Raw genomic sequence first — 16105 nt, forward strand, 5'->3', positions numbered from 1 at the left:
ACACCGTAATGTGCGTATCTTAGTTATATCTCTTTCTACAGCTTTCCGTATTAGCGCGACAGATATGGTTGCGCGTTAACAATCGGAATCTTTTCTACTGATGTACATTATTATAATAATTTTACAACACTGTCATAATACGAGTATTAAGTGAGAGCTATCTTGGCTCTGGCGTTGAGCGTGCATCCCGTGGCCCTCGGTCTAGACACTTTCAACTACTTTTTTCATGCGCGGATCCAGGGGGGGGGGGGGGGGGGGGTCATGGGGGTCATGACCCCCCTCTGGGGCCTACTTTTGGGCCGAAGCTGGTCCGCGCTTGTATAGTCTCGCATTGTTCCCCCTTATAGCGACGCTCATGCGCCTGACAGGCGGCAGGTTCCGGGCGACGGGCGGGTGTCGGAGCCGCGCGGGACGGGGCGGCAGGCGCCAGTCCGTGCTGGCTCCGGATCACAATACAATAACCTAGCCTTAGCGTTGAAAATGCGCGCTGTGGCCCTCGACATTTTCAAACTGCCGGGTTTTACATATATATAAGCTGTGCTCCTCAATAAGTGCTAGCATTGTTTCCCCTCATAGCGACGCTCATGCGCCTGACAGGCGGCGGGTTTCGGGCGACGGGCGGGTGCCGGAGCCGCGCCGGGCGGGGCGGCAGGCGCGAGTCCGTGCTGGCGCGGGCCCGGAACTCCTCCGTGGCCTCGGACTGTCCGGAGGACGACGTGGAGTCGCTGCGGTGCACGCCGGCCTCCTCGGCCTCCACCTCGGCCCAGCGGTGGCCTGGAATGTCAAATATTTTTTTTTTTATACCAATTGTTTAAATCCCAAGGTAAGTTCAAGAAGGATTATGTAATATAGTCACTACGAACTAGGCTAGACCAGTCGCCTAATAGGTAGTTACATGTTTTGTTTGTTTAACTCCCCTGTCTAAATAGTACACAATATTTGGGATCATGAGCCTCTTTTTCAGGAGTTCGTGTTTCCACTGGGTTCACAACATCAAAGGGGCTTTCCACTATGCGCTTACGTATCAGAGCCAGCTCCGGTGGTGTGTCGGACCCGGCACAGCAGCCGGGTGCCCGTCGTCGGTCTCCGCTGGGTCACTACTACCAACATACTAGACACATACACAGACAAGGTGCACGTCGGTCTCCACACGGCCCACTGTCCCACTGCATCTTTAGATACAATTGTAGATACTCCCACATCGGGCGGGTGCATTGTCGGTCGGGTCCCGGCTTAGTGTCGGACCCGGCACGGCCGGGTGCATGCGGGTTTTAGCAGGGCCATGCACTAACCTGCAGACTAGACAAATAGTCATGTGCTCACGCTCCAGCGCGGTCGGATGCACATCTGCCTCATACGAGGCGCCTCGCGAGTCCACTGCGACCAACAGACTGTAGACACGTGTACTCACATATGGGGCCGGGCTCCGGCGTGCTGTCGGAGCCGGCGCGCGCCAGCGGGCGCTCCAGTGCGGTCGGATGCACATCTGTCTCCAACGAGGCGCCTCGTCCGCGGGTCCACTTGCTGCTCACGCGCCAGAAGCGACGCGCGTCGCGGAATACCCCCCATACCTACAGAAAAGTAAGATAAATTGTGAACAAGGGACGAAACACACCCAATTTAGAAGATTTTACCTATAGGTCGACCCAGATACCTATAGATGCTCTTCATTCAACCAAGGACAATATAATACAGGGACAAACAAAGCCCATACAAAAAAGCGTACCCTTGAAATGTATGGGCCTTTTAGGCAAAACTAGATGACGCTGTTTTGCAGCCTGGAAATGGCCAAAATCATATTTTCCCCAAATATTTTTGCGTGTTTTTATTTTTAACCCCCGACGCAAAAACGACAGGGTGTTATAAGTTTTTAGTTTTTTTTGTCTGAAAACTGAGTTAGTCGGAAGTGTTCTTAGCCATGTTTCATGAAAATCGGTCTACTATGTCGCAGTCGGGGGTTTTTTCAAAATTTTAATTTTGTGGTTAGGTTATTATAAGAACAAATGACATGCTTCTTTATTTTAATATCATGAAATCACGTCAATATACATTTTGAAAAAAAAAAAGTAAAAAGAAAAATAATTGAGGTACGATTCTTAGTTATGAAGATTGTAAATCCTATAAAAATCATCCTTGATTCAACGCTTCGTTTAATGTCGGACTCGAATAAAGTAGTGACACAAAATTCATGGGTATTGATTGGTAGAGAAAGAAATTTGTTTTAGTTTATATTTAATTAAGATCATGCAGTGATCGGTTTTTTGGATTCGACATGGGGTGAACGACCTCAATCATTATGTTAGTATGGATATGCCCCGGGAATCCGGGCTTAATGTTGTTAGAAAAGGCAAAAAAATATGTACAATGTCCACAATGCCAAATGGTTTTATTGCTCAACCAAAAATATAAAGCAACAACTGTTGATGACGGCCTCTTTACGTATTATATACTTTCTACCTTTATACTTTTTCTACCTTTTTTATGATATTTTTACATGTCATAGATCTGTTCTGTCACCTAATGTCTAACGAAATAAAACCATACTAGTGTTTGCAAGACTTCTTTTTATTAATATCTCAAAAATACTTAATAGGAGTTCAACAGCCCACAAAACCATCAATTAAGACACGAAGTCTTGCTCGCGCAGAGCGCGATGCAAAAACAGATGTCATTAGACTATCTAAGTCTTCGCCCCCGCACTCCATGACCATCCGACCTGCGGACACGACGTTCGTCGCCGGTAGCAGCCATATGGAAACACCGCAGCACATCGATGTGCCGCACACGCTGCCAGCGCACAGCATGTTGTCAAAGTCTTCGTCTGCCCTAAGGAAAAGGTTGGAATATGAGCGCGCTAAAGAAAAGGCGAAGATTGCTAACGAGTTGATAGACCTGAAGTATGAGGCTGATCTAGCCGACCTAAAGTCCGAGAAATACAGTTCACACCAGAGTGGTATAACGTCACGTCACAGCTCCCACATTAGTAACGCTAGCAAGAGCACACGTCAAAATGTCGAAGACTGGATAGAGCGAAGCTCGCAAGAACTTGATCCGTTGCAGCGCGCCCCCGAGGATGTTGATAACCCGCGCGACTGCGACCAGCCGGCAGCTCCCGACGCCGACTCAAACGGTACGATCAAATTGCTTGCAACTGCAGTTAAAAATTTGACACTCGCTTCCACTAAAGATAAGTCACATGACAACATTTTGAGCCGCATGTGTATGCCGCGAGATTTACCCAAATATTCCGGCGATCCGCTCGAATGGTTACAATTTAAACAAGCGTTTGAGGAGTCTACTGAAGTATGTAAATTTACCCCGAAGGAAAACTTATGGCGATTACGTAAGTGTTTACATGGACAAGCTAAAGAAACCGTGTCAGCCCTGCTTATGTCCGCCGCCTCGCCTGATCGCATCATGGCGACACTTGAACTTCGTCACGGCGACCCCGAATGTATAATAAGCAGACTTATTCACGACATTAAGAAGCTTCAGCCCATGTCCCAAGAGTACCAGAAAGACATTGTCAATTTTTCTGTCAAAGTTCAAAACTTTGTCGAGTCTGTGAAGGCAGTGGGGCGCGAGGAGTATGTACAAGGTCTCAGTATTGTACCACTGCTAATTTCAAAAATACCACCAGTCTTTGTCTCTAAGTCGTCTGACTACAGCTTCCCATTGATTAAGGAGGGAGGAAAGTCACGTTTGTCTATTATGTCCGATTTTCTGAACACCGAAGCTGTCAAGATCGCTACGACTGCTAACGTCAATCTACAAAATTATCGCCCTGAGCAAAATAAACAAAAGCAACACGATACTATTACGAAAGTTGCACCAAAAGCGCAAGCAATACTGTTGCAAACTGACCAACGTGACAACACAGAGAAGAACGATAAGTGCTCATTTTGCCGCACTCAATATCATAAGTTGCCTGATTGCAAGAAGTTTAAACGCGCCTTACGTAAAGACAGATGGCGCCACGTTAAGAAGTATGGACTTTGCTACAAATGCATATCGCAACGTCACGATCGTGAGACTTGTTCTGCCCCTATGTGCGACAAGGATAATTGCGGAGATGCACACCACAGTCTACTGCACTACGAATATATCGGCAAAGACGGCGATACTTCAACTTCTCGCCCCGTCGATGTAAATGTCAGCGCCTTGCCGCAGCCCGAGTCAAACATAGTCACAGAGCCTACAACATCGAGTTCTACGTCATCGCCTGTAACTGAAGCTGCGACATGCTCTATAGATACTGAAAAGCATGTACTATTGAAAGTAGTTCCTGTCAACATTCACGGGCCGAACGGCGTGTTTAGTACGATTGCATTTTTGGACGACGGGTCTACAGTTTCATTACTCAGCGTGGAGCTGGCGGCGCGCGCCGGCCTCTCCGGCCACAACGAGACCATGCGCGTGTGCGGCGCCTGGAAGGACGACGAACTCGTACGCGAAGCAACTGTTGTCAATTTACGTATTTCTTGTATTAATGGTAGTACGCATAATTTAAATGTACGTAGCGTTGATCAATTAGGTATACCTGTACAAAATGTCAAATTAGTAGATTGCGACCAGTATGAACATTTGAAAAAATTGAAAAATCAGCTTCCTTATGCTAAGATTTCTAAGCCTGAGTTGTTAATAGGTCAGGACAATTATAATTTACTTGTGCCTTTAGAATTATGTTTAGGGCAGGATGATGAGCCGTCAGCAACACGTACCCCCTTAGGTTGGTGTATACACGGGCCGGTACACGTGCCACGCGCGCCGCGGGCTGCACGCCCCGCGCACTCGGCGCACGCTACGCTCCACTTGTGCGTGGTGTCTGAGGAAGACGCCGTCGCGCACGCCCTGCGTGAGCTACACGACGAGGTATGCCGCTCGTTTGCCATCGACTCTTTGGGTGTTGCAGGTAAGCCTAGAGAGAATGTTGACGATGTGAAAGCGCAGGAAATGTTAGACAAGTCTGCAGTGCTCATCAATGGCAGGTGGTCAGTGGGTCTACCATGGAAGGATCCGCACGTCAGCTTGCCCGATAGTTACCCTAGCGCCTTTAAGCGGTTACAGGGTGTAGAAAAAAAGATGCGAGCTGACAAAGCTTATGGACTCAGGTACGAGGAACGTGTCAACCATTTGTTTGAAAACGATTTCGCTCGCGAAATGGCCGACACGTCACTCACGCCCAATACGTGGTATTTACCACATTTTGGAGTCGACAATCCTAACAAGAAAAAGCTGCGTTTGGTTTATGACGCAGCAGCTAAAAGTCAAGGAAAGTCCCTCAATGATTTTCTTCTAACGGGACCGGACTTACTCGCTTCCTTGTTCGGCATTATGGTTCGTTTTCGAGAGGATAGGGTAGCAGTAACCGGTGACATAAAAGATATGTTTTTGAGAATAAAAATCAATCCTGTAGATCAAAACGCCCTCAGATTCCTGTGGAGAGGTAGGAACCCCACAGGTCCAGTGAAGACATACGCGATGACGTCGCTGATTTTCGGCGCGAACTGCTCTCCATTCATTGCGCAGTACATAAAGAACAAGAACGCTAGCAGGTTCGAGTCTTCGCTTCCAGCTGCCGTCGCTGCTATACACCACCAGCACTACATGGATGACTATATCGATAGTCTGCCGGACGAAGCTTCCGCCATCGAGATGGTAAAGAATATTCGAGATATTCACAGCGCCGGAGGTTTCGAAATCCGCAACTGGACGTGTAATAGCGCAGCCGTGCTCGACACTATACCTAAGGATGTTTTAGGTGATACAGCTGTGAAGTTAGGACAGGACGAACATGACGATGGTGAGCGGACTCTTGGTCTGATATGGTACCCTGCTAAGGATGAACTAGGGTTCGATGTGTCATTCAAGCGCATTCCTGATAGCGTCATCAAAGGCGAACAAAGACCTACCAAGAGGGTTATGCTACGTGTCATTATGTCAATCTTTGACATTTTCGGGTTTTTGTCACCTTTCACTACACAGGGTAAAGTTATGCTGCAGGACACCTGGCGTCTCCATATCGACTGGGACGATGTTATTCCAGACGAATTATATAAAAAATGGTGCAGTTGGTTGGAATTACTGAAACTTATTGGAGAAATTCGTCTGCCAAGATGGTACCAGTCGTGCGCTGTCAGGTGCAAGATGGGAGAAGAGTTGACAGCAACTCTACCAGGCTCTTCTCTTCATGCCGCGACCCAGCCGACGCGCTACAACGACTTAGAGCTACATGTATTTAGTGATGCCTCACTTAAAGCTATGTCAGCTGTCGCGTACTGGCGTTGGAAGAGTAACGACCAAATATTTGTCTCGTTTGTTGCCAGCAAAAGCCGCGTTTCGTCGGTGAAACCTCAAACTGTGCCGCGATTGGAACTCCAAGCTGCGTTGTTAGCAGCTCGACTCGCTGACTCACTAGCGAAAGCACATCGTTTAAACATCACTCGGCGGCACTTCTGGTGTGATTCAAGTACCGTGCTACACTGGATAGGCAACAACACTCGTCGATACAAAACATTTGAAGCTAACAGACTTGGCGAGATCGACGAACTGTCAAAACCCTCTGAGTGGAGATATGTACCCACAGGACTGAACGTGGCAGACATTGCCACAAGAGAAACGTTCAATTATCAGTCTTTTCTCAACGAGTGGTTCAAGGGACCTGAGTTTTTGTACAGCGATGAGACTTTCTGGCCAGCGAACGTCCTGGAACCTGAAAATGAAGTCACTGCTCAAGCTTGTATGACCGTAGTACAAAACTCACCTACATGTTTCCCGGTTCCTGACCCTGAGCGCTTCCCCTCGTTTCTGCGATTTCTGAGAACTACTGCTTGTGTTCTAAAGTTTATTCACAAATGCAGAGGAATTGCCCTTGATGACTACGCCCTGATGCAGAAGGCAAAACAACTAATCTTGCGGCAGGCTCAAGAGGATTCCTTCGCTAGTGAAATACAAGCAGTCAGGGCGGAAAAAGAGTTGTCACGCGATAGTCGACTGAGAAATCTATCTCCCTACTTGGACGAGAACAATGTTTTACGCGTAAGCGGCCGCATAGATGCTGTTTGCGACGTATCCCTGGAAGCTAAAAGCCCCATTATTCTTGACGGGCGACATCCTACTACTCGGCTCTTGGTCAAGCACTACCATGTGAAGGCTGCACACGGACACCAAGAAGCGGTAGTGAATGATCTAAAACAAGAATACTGGATAATCCAGCTTCGACCTACCGTGAAAAATGTTGCATCTCGTTGCATGCTCTGCAGGTTAAGAAAGGCTACCCCTCAGGTGCCTCGGATGGGTGACTTACCTCAAGCGCGCATGGCGCATCATCAACGTGCTTTCATCTTTTGCGGGATCGACCTGTTTGGGCCTATGGAAGTCACCGTAGGCAGACGTCGAGAAAAACGCTACGGCGTTTTATTTACCTGTCTAACTGTTCGTGCGGTCCACATAGAAGTTGTCCACACACTTACTACGGACTCACTGATTATGGCACTTCAACGTATGGCGTCTCGACGTGGATGGCCGTCGCACATTTATTCCGATAACGGCACGAACCTACGCGGAGCAGACGTCGAACTGCGAAGATCCATCCAAGAGCTCGACAAAGAGTATCTAAGGGCCGCTGCTCTTAACAATCAAGTTCGTTGGACCTTTATACCCCCCGCCAGTCCCCATTGGGGTGGGGCGTGGGAACGCTTGATTCGTACCGTAAAGCGATCTCTTCGTGTCATTTTAAAAGAACGAGCGCCTCCAGACGAGACTCTGAACACCCTGCTAGCGGAAGTGGAAGGGATAGTCAACGGTCGACCATTGACACACGTGTCGGTAGAACCGGGATCATCTGAATCGCTAACGCCCAACCATTTCCTTATTGGTTCTTCATCCAGATTGCCAGTTCATGGCGTATTTGATGATTCGGACTTAGCTTTAAGAAAGCAATGGCGAATAGCGCAGCGATTGGCCGACATGTACTGGAAACGCTGGATGAAGGAGTTCCTCCCACTTTAATACCGAGAAAGAAGTGGCAACAGGAGCAGAAGTCACTGAGTGTCGGTGACCTTGTGCTCGTCGTTGACCCTGATTCCCATCGAAACGTTTGGCCACGGGGCCTCATAAAGAACCCAGCAAACATTCTAAGTGATTTTACCCATGCTCTAGAATATATTACTAATTTAGGTAAAAATTACATCATACGCACCACATAAATTCACATCTCGTACATTTATACTTCTGGGTAAAAATATAGAGCCATTGAAACGTAAATTTCCCTTCATCAAAGCACCATAAGGTCACAAACTTAAAGGTTGATTATGAGCAAAATATAAGGTAAAATTAACTTCGAAACTCGACCAATTGTTCATATTTACTTGTACGTCCATATTAGGTGTATATGCGACGTAATTTTTTCTTAAACTGGGGACCTTTAGGTTATCGATTTAAGTCGCTTTTGCTACCAATTTCGTAGTAAATATTACCTTCTTGAGAGACCAAATTTAGACCATAAAGTTATAAATACTTGTAAGGTACTAATATTACCATAAGGTTTCATTTAGATTTACCTAATAGTCAAATTAACCCTAAAAAATAACCAATAAGTCGACGTTTGCGAGGCGACCTCAGATCAAGTTATTTTTACTCACAAATAAGTCATTTCTCCGTGAAATAGGACGTATATACTCCATAGTTATTTCGGTTTTTTAAATCAAAAGTTGTGTTGTGTTAACAATGGCCAAAGAGAAAAAAAAATATAGACATTCCAGTAGTTATTATAGGAAGATTAAGAAGGCTAAGGCTAAGGCTAATTATAAGGACGTTCAGAGTGAAACATCGGAAGAAATAAATTGTGAATTGGCTTCTACATCCGGTTTTCAAGGAGTATCTACTTTGTGTGTTTCTTTTCTTCTGATCCTGATACCACACACACAAGCAAGGATTTTTTGCCATCTGATAATATAGATGAGAAGAGCGACGATGAAGAAATCTGTTCAAACAAGGAATCAGAAAATGAAGATTCTGGAGATGAGTATGTGACAAATAAAGATTATTTAAATATGAAACTTGTGGAAGACCTAAGAGAATGGACAGTACAGCACAAACCCACCAAGTCATCTTTAAACGACTTGTTAGCTGTACTGAGTAAATATGGTTTTAAATTGCCTAAAGACGGGCGAGCTCTACTGAAGACTGACGATGTCTTTATAGAGCCAATGGGCCAAGGAAAGTTTTGGTACCAAGGCGTAAGCAATTGCTTAAAGAAATCTTTATCGGATATGGATTTAAATGCAATATCCAGTATTGAACTAATGTTCAACGTAGACGGCATGTCGTTGTTTTTCATTTTTGTCATGACCTGGAGTCTGCTTTGAAATGAAATGAAATGAAATGAAATGAAATAATGAAATGAAATATTTATTTTCCAAGTAGGCATATTACAATGCGCTTATGAACGTCAAATAAAACTACGCCGGCTCTAACCCTACGCCTCAGCCTCGAGAAGATTTCAGTCCCCCCTCAGTTGGAGGAGGGTATCCACTATGGGACCGGCAAGAAACTCGGCGGGCCACTTCTTTTCAAAACATTACATCTTATAATTAACATGCATTAAAAAAACAAGATACAATTTAATAAGCAAAAGTATTCATAAAAAAAAATATATTAACACAAGAAATTATACAAAGTACAAAGCTATTATGATTATTAATAAGAGATGTTAGAGATGTATAGAGTCTCTAAGTGTCAAAGTACATCTAAAAAAAATTATACATGAAGAAAAAAATTTTTCCAAAGATTGAAACGCGAACTTCCTTTGTCTGCCGTTCTTGATATTCCGGTCCAAGACATTTTTGTCATTAAATCCCTGGTCATAATTTGTTCCGCCATTTTTTTGCCAAGAATATCTCCTCTTCCTTGACCATCAGCCCCAACAAAAGAACTGAAATGCTTTACCTAAAAAGAAAAAACTTATTAGTGGGTAGTAGTTACATACAGCGACTCATATTATACACGGTGGAACATGAGGAACCCGAAAGATTTTAACTAGGCATTTCTGGGCAGCTGGGTCGAGCGCTGGCAGTGCAAATCGCCGCGTCAAAATACAGGAAACAGTGTGAATTTCACGAAAGTTATTCTAGAAAACTATTAAAAACTAAGTGCATGGTCGTAGAAAAAGTATTGTATGCAACGGTGTTTAACTGAGTCAAAAAATACTCGTGGCGTCTTTATTAACAATTTTCGGCTTCGCCTCAAATTGTTACCCACGCCACTCGTCTTTTTTGACCTCCTTTAAACTCCGGTTGCATAAAATACTATTACAATGGGGTAACATTTTAGTCCTAAAATGTGATTAGGAATGCGCTGATAAAATTATATTATTATATATAAAATAAAGCGTTTTGATAGCATAGCGTTAGCGGAGCGCATTGATAGCGGTGCGCCGGACGGACGCTGGCGTTGCGCCCAGCGGACGCCAGCGTTCCTCCGGTGCACCGCTATCAATGCGCTCCGCTAACGCTCCGCCTACGGTCTCAAAACGCGCATGTGTGGCCGAGCTTTTACGGAAACGTACGAACGTGTCATGCTATTTCAGTCAGTCTCAGTACGAGATGTACTGACATTGACTGCACTAGCATGACAAATACGAAAGTTTCCGGAAAAATGCGAAGAAAACCCTTCTCGCACTACATCTGTATATATATATATATATATATATAGGTTGTCGGTTGTTATATATTGTCGGTAGGGATATTAGAATGTGTTTAACATAGGTAGTACAGACTGCAGACGCCGAAGAAACAAGGATTTGCTTGCTTTGTAGCAGCATATACACAAACAGAGCTGCTTTTCTCAAACTTGCAATGAAATAATATTATTATTAGACTTATGTTAACCGGGATATAGACCGTGATTACCTTTATGTTTTTTGTTAATACATATAAGTCTAATGAAAATAACCGTAAAAAGATGGAAAAATTTACGCTTCCGGCGGGACTTGAACCCACTCAGCATTCCGTGCAGTGCTCTTAACCAATTGAGCTACGGAAGCCGCGCCGGACCTCGCAAATTTCACCTAATCTTGAGCGTTGCGAGGGTTTCAAGGCACGAAGGCCCCTTGTAAAACAAATAACTATTAATCTTCTCTTCAAGAAGTTTTTTGATTTATAAATTATTAAATTACAACGGGACTTAATCGCGTAAAACTTACGTTTATTTTAATTTAGATATGGAGAAATTACAGGTAAATTGATTTAAACTAACACGATTTACACTCATAATTTTAGTAAAAGTAAGTGTTTACGCGATTAAGTCCCGTTTAGTTCTAAAAATATAGGTAAATTACAGTACTTACTCAGACTCTGCGTCGGTGTCCGCATTTTGGAAGGCTTTCTCCCATTCCAACACCTCTTGATATGTACTGATGCCGCATTTCTTTGGAACACACTTGTACTTCGTCCAGTGTGGTTCCGGATAACTTTCCGCATCTTTCTGTAGCCGGCTCACCATCGTAGGAGGCCACGACAGAACGCCGTTCTCCTCCCATGCTGAAGGGCAAAGCGTTATTTCCAGTCCCCTTCGGGACGGGGTGGCCACTATCTTATATGACATATTGCAATAATAAAAACCTAAAACCAAAATTGGAGTCAATTAAAAATAAATATTTATGTAATTTTATTACATACACGCGTGAAGCACGTTGATATGTTTTAAACTAAGCAAACATTCATCAAATCAGGTATTATGTTGATCCCTAAAAACACCCGAAAACGTTTCAAAATCAATTGTCACATATAACTTACCTATTGGGAAACCACTATGCGTAATATTTATCTTTGGCACGTCTAATCGTTAGCACGCAATCTACGTCCGCGCTGTCAAACAAAATACTGTCTTGCGAGTCTTGCGACACGATGGTCGAAGCATTAGTCATGATGGCGGTCGTTTTGACCTTGTATGGTTACTCGACACCATTAGGTCGTAGAATTAAGTGTATATTACGTAAAATTGACGTAAATACCATTACGTCGTATTTTTAGGTATATTTAACTTCTTAGTCGAGCCGACATTTTGTTTTCTTACAATCAGACGGTGTTATTGTAAATTGCATATTATAGGTATGTTGTAATACTAAAACGATAACATTTAACGGTGTTTTTATTGTCATTTATATGATAAAAATATATATAGTTAAGTTAATATAATTACAAACACCGAACACAAAATTACGAAACCTATTTACAAGCAATACATACTATTTATGAGCTTTAAAATAAGTAATACTTAAGTATTTCGAAAGCCCATCAGTACTTTTGAATAAAAACCTAACATACTGCACGATAAATTTTTCAGCGCACAAGATTTCATCGTATAATTCCTGCGTAATCGACCTAAATAGATAATTAGTTTACGTAAAGTAATGGCCGCCATTCTCGTTGCAAAACTCAAGTTAGATTTTTAGCCAGACATTTTTTGTGAGCGAAAAGAAAATACTCTCGTAATATGTTTGTCTCTTTCTTTGCATAATACCTCGTAAAAAAATAACCTTTTTTAGTAATTTAATGGTAAAAACCACGTTGAAATAACGTTGAAAAATGGTAAGTCTTACCAATTTAGTACATTACAACCCATGGCACGTCGTGTCGACGTCGATTCCACGTCGCAAGAATCACCTAAGTGGCGACCATTAGGTCGCAATTACTTAAATTACGTGGAGTCGACGTAGCCGGCACGTGCTTTTTTCCCCACTTTGGTCGACTCCACGTGGATTCGAGGTCGATTCGAGGTAACTCATTTTGGTCACTGTCAGATTTGCGACCTATAATAGGTAGTTTTATCGATATTTTTACCTAAAATGTTTGCTGGGTAAAATTGATAAAAGTAGGTGAATCTAGTAATAAAGATGATTTACCACCTGTGGAACTACTGGAAGCAGTGATAAACGCATTTTTTGCGTTGTATTTTCCTCGCTATAGTAAGGGGAAAAGTTTTGTGTTACACTCGGGTGCAAATGTATTTTACTTCTCGTGTGTTAAAAAACTCGTAAGTTCCGGATTCTATTCTCGAACCACTCGCTTCGCTCGTGGTTCAACTATAGAATCCTTTCACTTGCTCGTTTTTCAATTCCACACTCGGCGTTAAAATACAACTTTGCCCTCTTGTATAACAAATAACTATTATCACTGCTTCCAGTAGTTCCACAGGTGGTAAATCATCTTTATTACTAGACTCACCTACTTTTAGCAATTTTAAAGCAGTTAATTTGACTTTATTCATGGTCAAATTACTTTACCCACTAGTGGATAAAATGCGTTTTTACCCGCTGTAATAGTATTTTGCTGACCGTACATCAACCTCTTATAAGGGTTGTTAAAAATTCAAGGGTCGAAGTTGGGAAACTAAAAAAGTTTTCTTTCTTTATTGAAAAAGCTTGTCGCTCTGTACTTAATAAAATAAATCTCATCTCCTACCTATACCTATATTTATTTTACTACTAGTATATAAGTATCGTGGAGTGGTGGCGGTTTAAGAATTTCATCATCCCCTTTCTTCCCGTGGGTGTCGTAGAAATCGACTTTGGGATATGGGTTAAATTGTGGCGTAGGCGAGAGGCTGGCAACCTGTCACTGCAATGTCACAATTTAATTTAAACTTTTTCAACCCCTTAGTTGCCATTGCCAAGAGTGGCACTGAAAGTTGAGTGCTTTAAGTGCTCTGCCTACCCCTTTATGGGAATACAGGCATGATTATACAGAGTGGGGCCTGTAACAAAGGCGAAGAATTGAACTCTAGGCTATTCTCCTTATACTAATCAACATTTGCAATCGCAATTTACACCGTTGACAAAATTGTGTCATGCACAAGATAACAAAGGTAGGCTAGACAGTCTGGTTCAGGATTAAAACAGATTTTGAATATCATTCCCTTTTTATTTTCCTCTCCAGACATCCTTACAATATTTTTCTAGACGGGACAATTTATCAAATTATGACCGTTTTAAGTTGTCGAATAAACTAATCGGCACGAGACAAGCAAGTATAATAACGTCACCACAAAATTAAAATTTTGAAAAAACCCCTGACCGCGACATAGTAGACCGATTTTCATGAAACATGGCTGAGAACACTCCTGACTTACTCAGCTTTCAGACAAAAAAAACTAAATCCAAATCGGTTCATCCGTTCGGGAGCTACGAAGTCACAGACAGACAGACAAACAGACAGACAGACTGACAGACAGACACACACACAGACAGACACGTCAAACTTATAACACCCCGTCGTTTTTGCGTCGGGGCTTAAAAAAAACCCCGTCGTTTTTGCGTCGGGGTAAAAATAAGCCCAAGTAAACTGTGAGAAAGTAAGTAGGCAAGTGTATATGCAAAAGAGCCGTATAAGTACAAATACATAAGTAAACTGTGAGAAAGTATGTAGGCAAGTGTATATGCAAAAGAGCCGTATAAGTACAAATACATAAGTAAACTGTGAGAAAGTATGTAGGCAAGTGTATATGCAAAACAGCCGTATAATTAATAATCAAACGAACTTACCTGTGAAGTTTGATTCCAATTATACGAGTGTATCAATCGAGGATGATATTCTGGTTTACATGCAGCAGTACGAGGAATCGTACCATCTTCGTCACACATTCAGAGTTATAACAACCTAAAAAGGAATCCTTAATAGTGCCGTCTCGCTCATGCCCTTTACCGTGAGAACCCCGGCTGCGCGGCCGCCGCCGGCGCGGGGTTTGCACAACTACCTCATTCTTTAGAGTCTACATTATCGTATTTTGTGCTATACTGAGAATATTTTAGTTTAATTTTTTGGGGTAATGGGCGGGATGGGGAGTTTATATCATCCTCGATTGATACACTCGTATAATTGGAATCAAACTTCACAGGTAAGTTCGTTTGATTATTAATTATACTTCGTGTATCAATCGAGGATGATATTCTGGTTTACATGCAGATGTTTAGAGCATAACATCAGCTCAGAAAATAAACTAAAATGTCGAAAAACCAACTCAATATAATCATATTAATTATAGTATTAGTAACAATAATTGAAACAAACATTAGTAAATATCGAGATCAATCAGGTAATGTAGGTACATGTAAATGTATAACTACTTTCAACGGTTTACAAAAACTAGTATAAAAATACATTTATCGTTTTCTTAAGTATATAAACACTTAATAAAATAAAAGTAATTTATCTAGTTCTCATCCAAATCGTTCCTAAATAAAGCATTAACAAATTGGTCTTAATCAGTGTGTACTACTTCCCGACAGTAATATTTAAGGAATACATTAGAAGTATCGCTCCAGCCCGCAGCCTTACGAACCACTTCCAGGTTAACTCCGGAGCTGTGCGCGGCCGATGTGGACGCTGCACGCGTACTGTGAGCTCCAAATAATGTTATATCAACACCGCTTTTCTCTAACACATGTTTTACCCAATGTGCTAACGTTTGTGAACCTACAGTTTTGTGAGGCTTTCGGGTACTAATAAAAAGATTTCCTTCCGAATGATTTGACCGTAAAGCCCTAGTTTTATCTATATAATTTCGAAGTGCCAAAGCTGGACAAACACTGGGCCTCTCTAAAATGAAAGGTAATCTGATGAGTGGTTGGTAGGTTCCGGGCCGCGATGTTTTAATAAAATCAGATATTTTAATAACAATTGCATCATTTTGTATTTTAATATTTTGAAGCTTAATTAAACTAATCGTTTGCATTCTTTGAGCAGACGCTATAGCTAAAAGCGCGCAAGTCTTATATGTCAAATCAGCTAGTGCTATGTTATCGTAAGGGTATACATTCGATAAATAATTTAATACAACATTTGTATCCCAAGTTGATTGATATTTAGGATTTGGAGGGTTTAATCTAAATACCCCTTTAAAAAATCGATTAATGTTATCATTTGAAGTCGCATTTGAACCTAATAATATAGACAAAGCGGACCTATGTATATTTAAACTACTGTAACTGGCGCCTTCATTAAGTTTTGTAGTTAGGAACGCTATAATCTTAGTATAATCAGCATTATATAAATCAACATTATTTGTTTTACAAAAATACCACCAACATTTGATAGAACTACTATAT

At 42.4% G+C, this 16105-nt stretch overlaps 2 protein-coding genes across 2 annotated transcripts; one reads left to right on the forward strand and one right to left on the reverse strand.

Annotated features, from left to right (window-relative positions):
• Positions 1–336: 336 nt before the first annotated feature.
• On the reverse strand, positions 337–2501 carry LOC125228666. The gene is made up of 3 exons (XM_048133320.1): positions 2475–2501; positions 1412–1571; positions 337–774 (listed from the first exon to the last, which is right to left on the reverse strand). The coding sequence occupies exons 1-3, from the start codon at positions 2499–2501 to the stop codon at positions 545–547; spliced, it is 417 nt and encodes a 138-aa protein (XP_047989277.1). The 3' UTR covers positions 337–544.
• A 202-nt stretch (positions 2502–2703) lies between these two features.
• Positions 2704–8010, forward strand: LOC125228667. Its single transcript, XM_048133321.1, has 3 exons — positions 2704–4474; positions 4679–7297; positions 7757–8010. Exons 1-3 carry the CDS (start codon positions 2704–2706, stop codon positions 8008–8010), a joined length of 4644 nt encoding a protein of 1547 aa, XP_047989278.1.
• The last annotated feature ends 8095 nt before the right edge of the window (positions 8011–16105 follow it).

Source organism: Leguminivora glycinivorella, chromosome 8 (genome assembly GCF_023078275.1).
Source record: "Leguminivora glycinivorella isolate SPB_JAAS2020 chromosome 8, LegGlyc_1.1, whole genome shotgun sequence".
NCBI lineage: Eukaryota > Metazoa > Arthropoda > Insecta > Lepidoptera > Tortricidae > Leguminivora > Leguminivora glycinivorella.

Coding starts and splice junctions, on each gene's coding strand:
- LOC125228666 (XM_048133320.1), bottom strand. CDS start 2,501: ATGACATGTAAAAATATCATAAAAAAG. Junction 1,572..2,474: donor GTAAAAATATCATAAAAAAG/GTAGAAAAAGTA, acceptor ACTTTTCTGTAG/GTATGGGGGGTATTCCGCGA. Junction 775..1,411: donor GCCGGAGCCCGGCCCCATAT/GTGAGTACACGT, acceptor TTGACATTCCAG/GCCACCGCTGGGCCGAGGTG.
- LOC125228667 (XM_048133321.1), top strand. CDS start 2,704: ATGACCATCCGACCTGCGGACACGACGTTCGTCGCCGGTAGCAGCCAT. Junction 4,475..4,678: donor AGCAACTGTTGTCAATTTAC/GTATTTCTTGTA, acceptor TTGTGCCTTTAG/AATTATGTTTAGGGCAGGAT. Junction 7,298..7,756: donor CCCTCAGGTGCCTCGGATGG/GTGACTTACCTC, acceptor GAGCGCCTCCAG/ACGAGACTCTGAACACCCTG.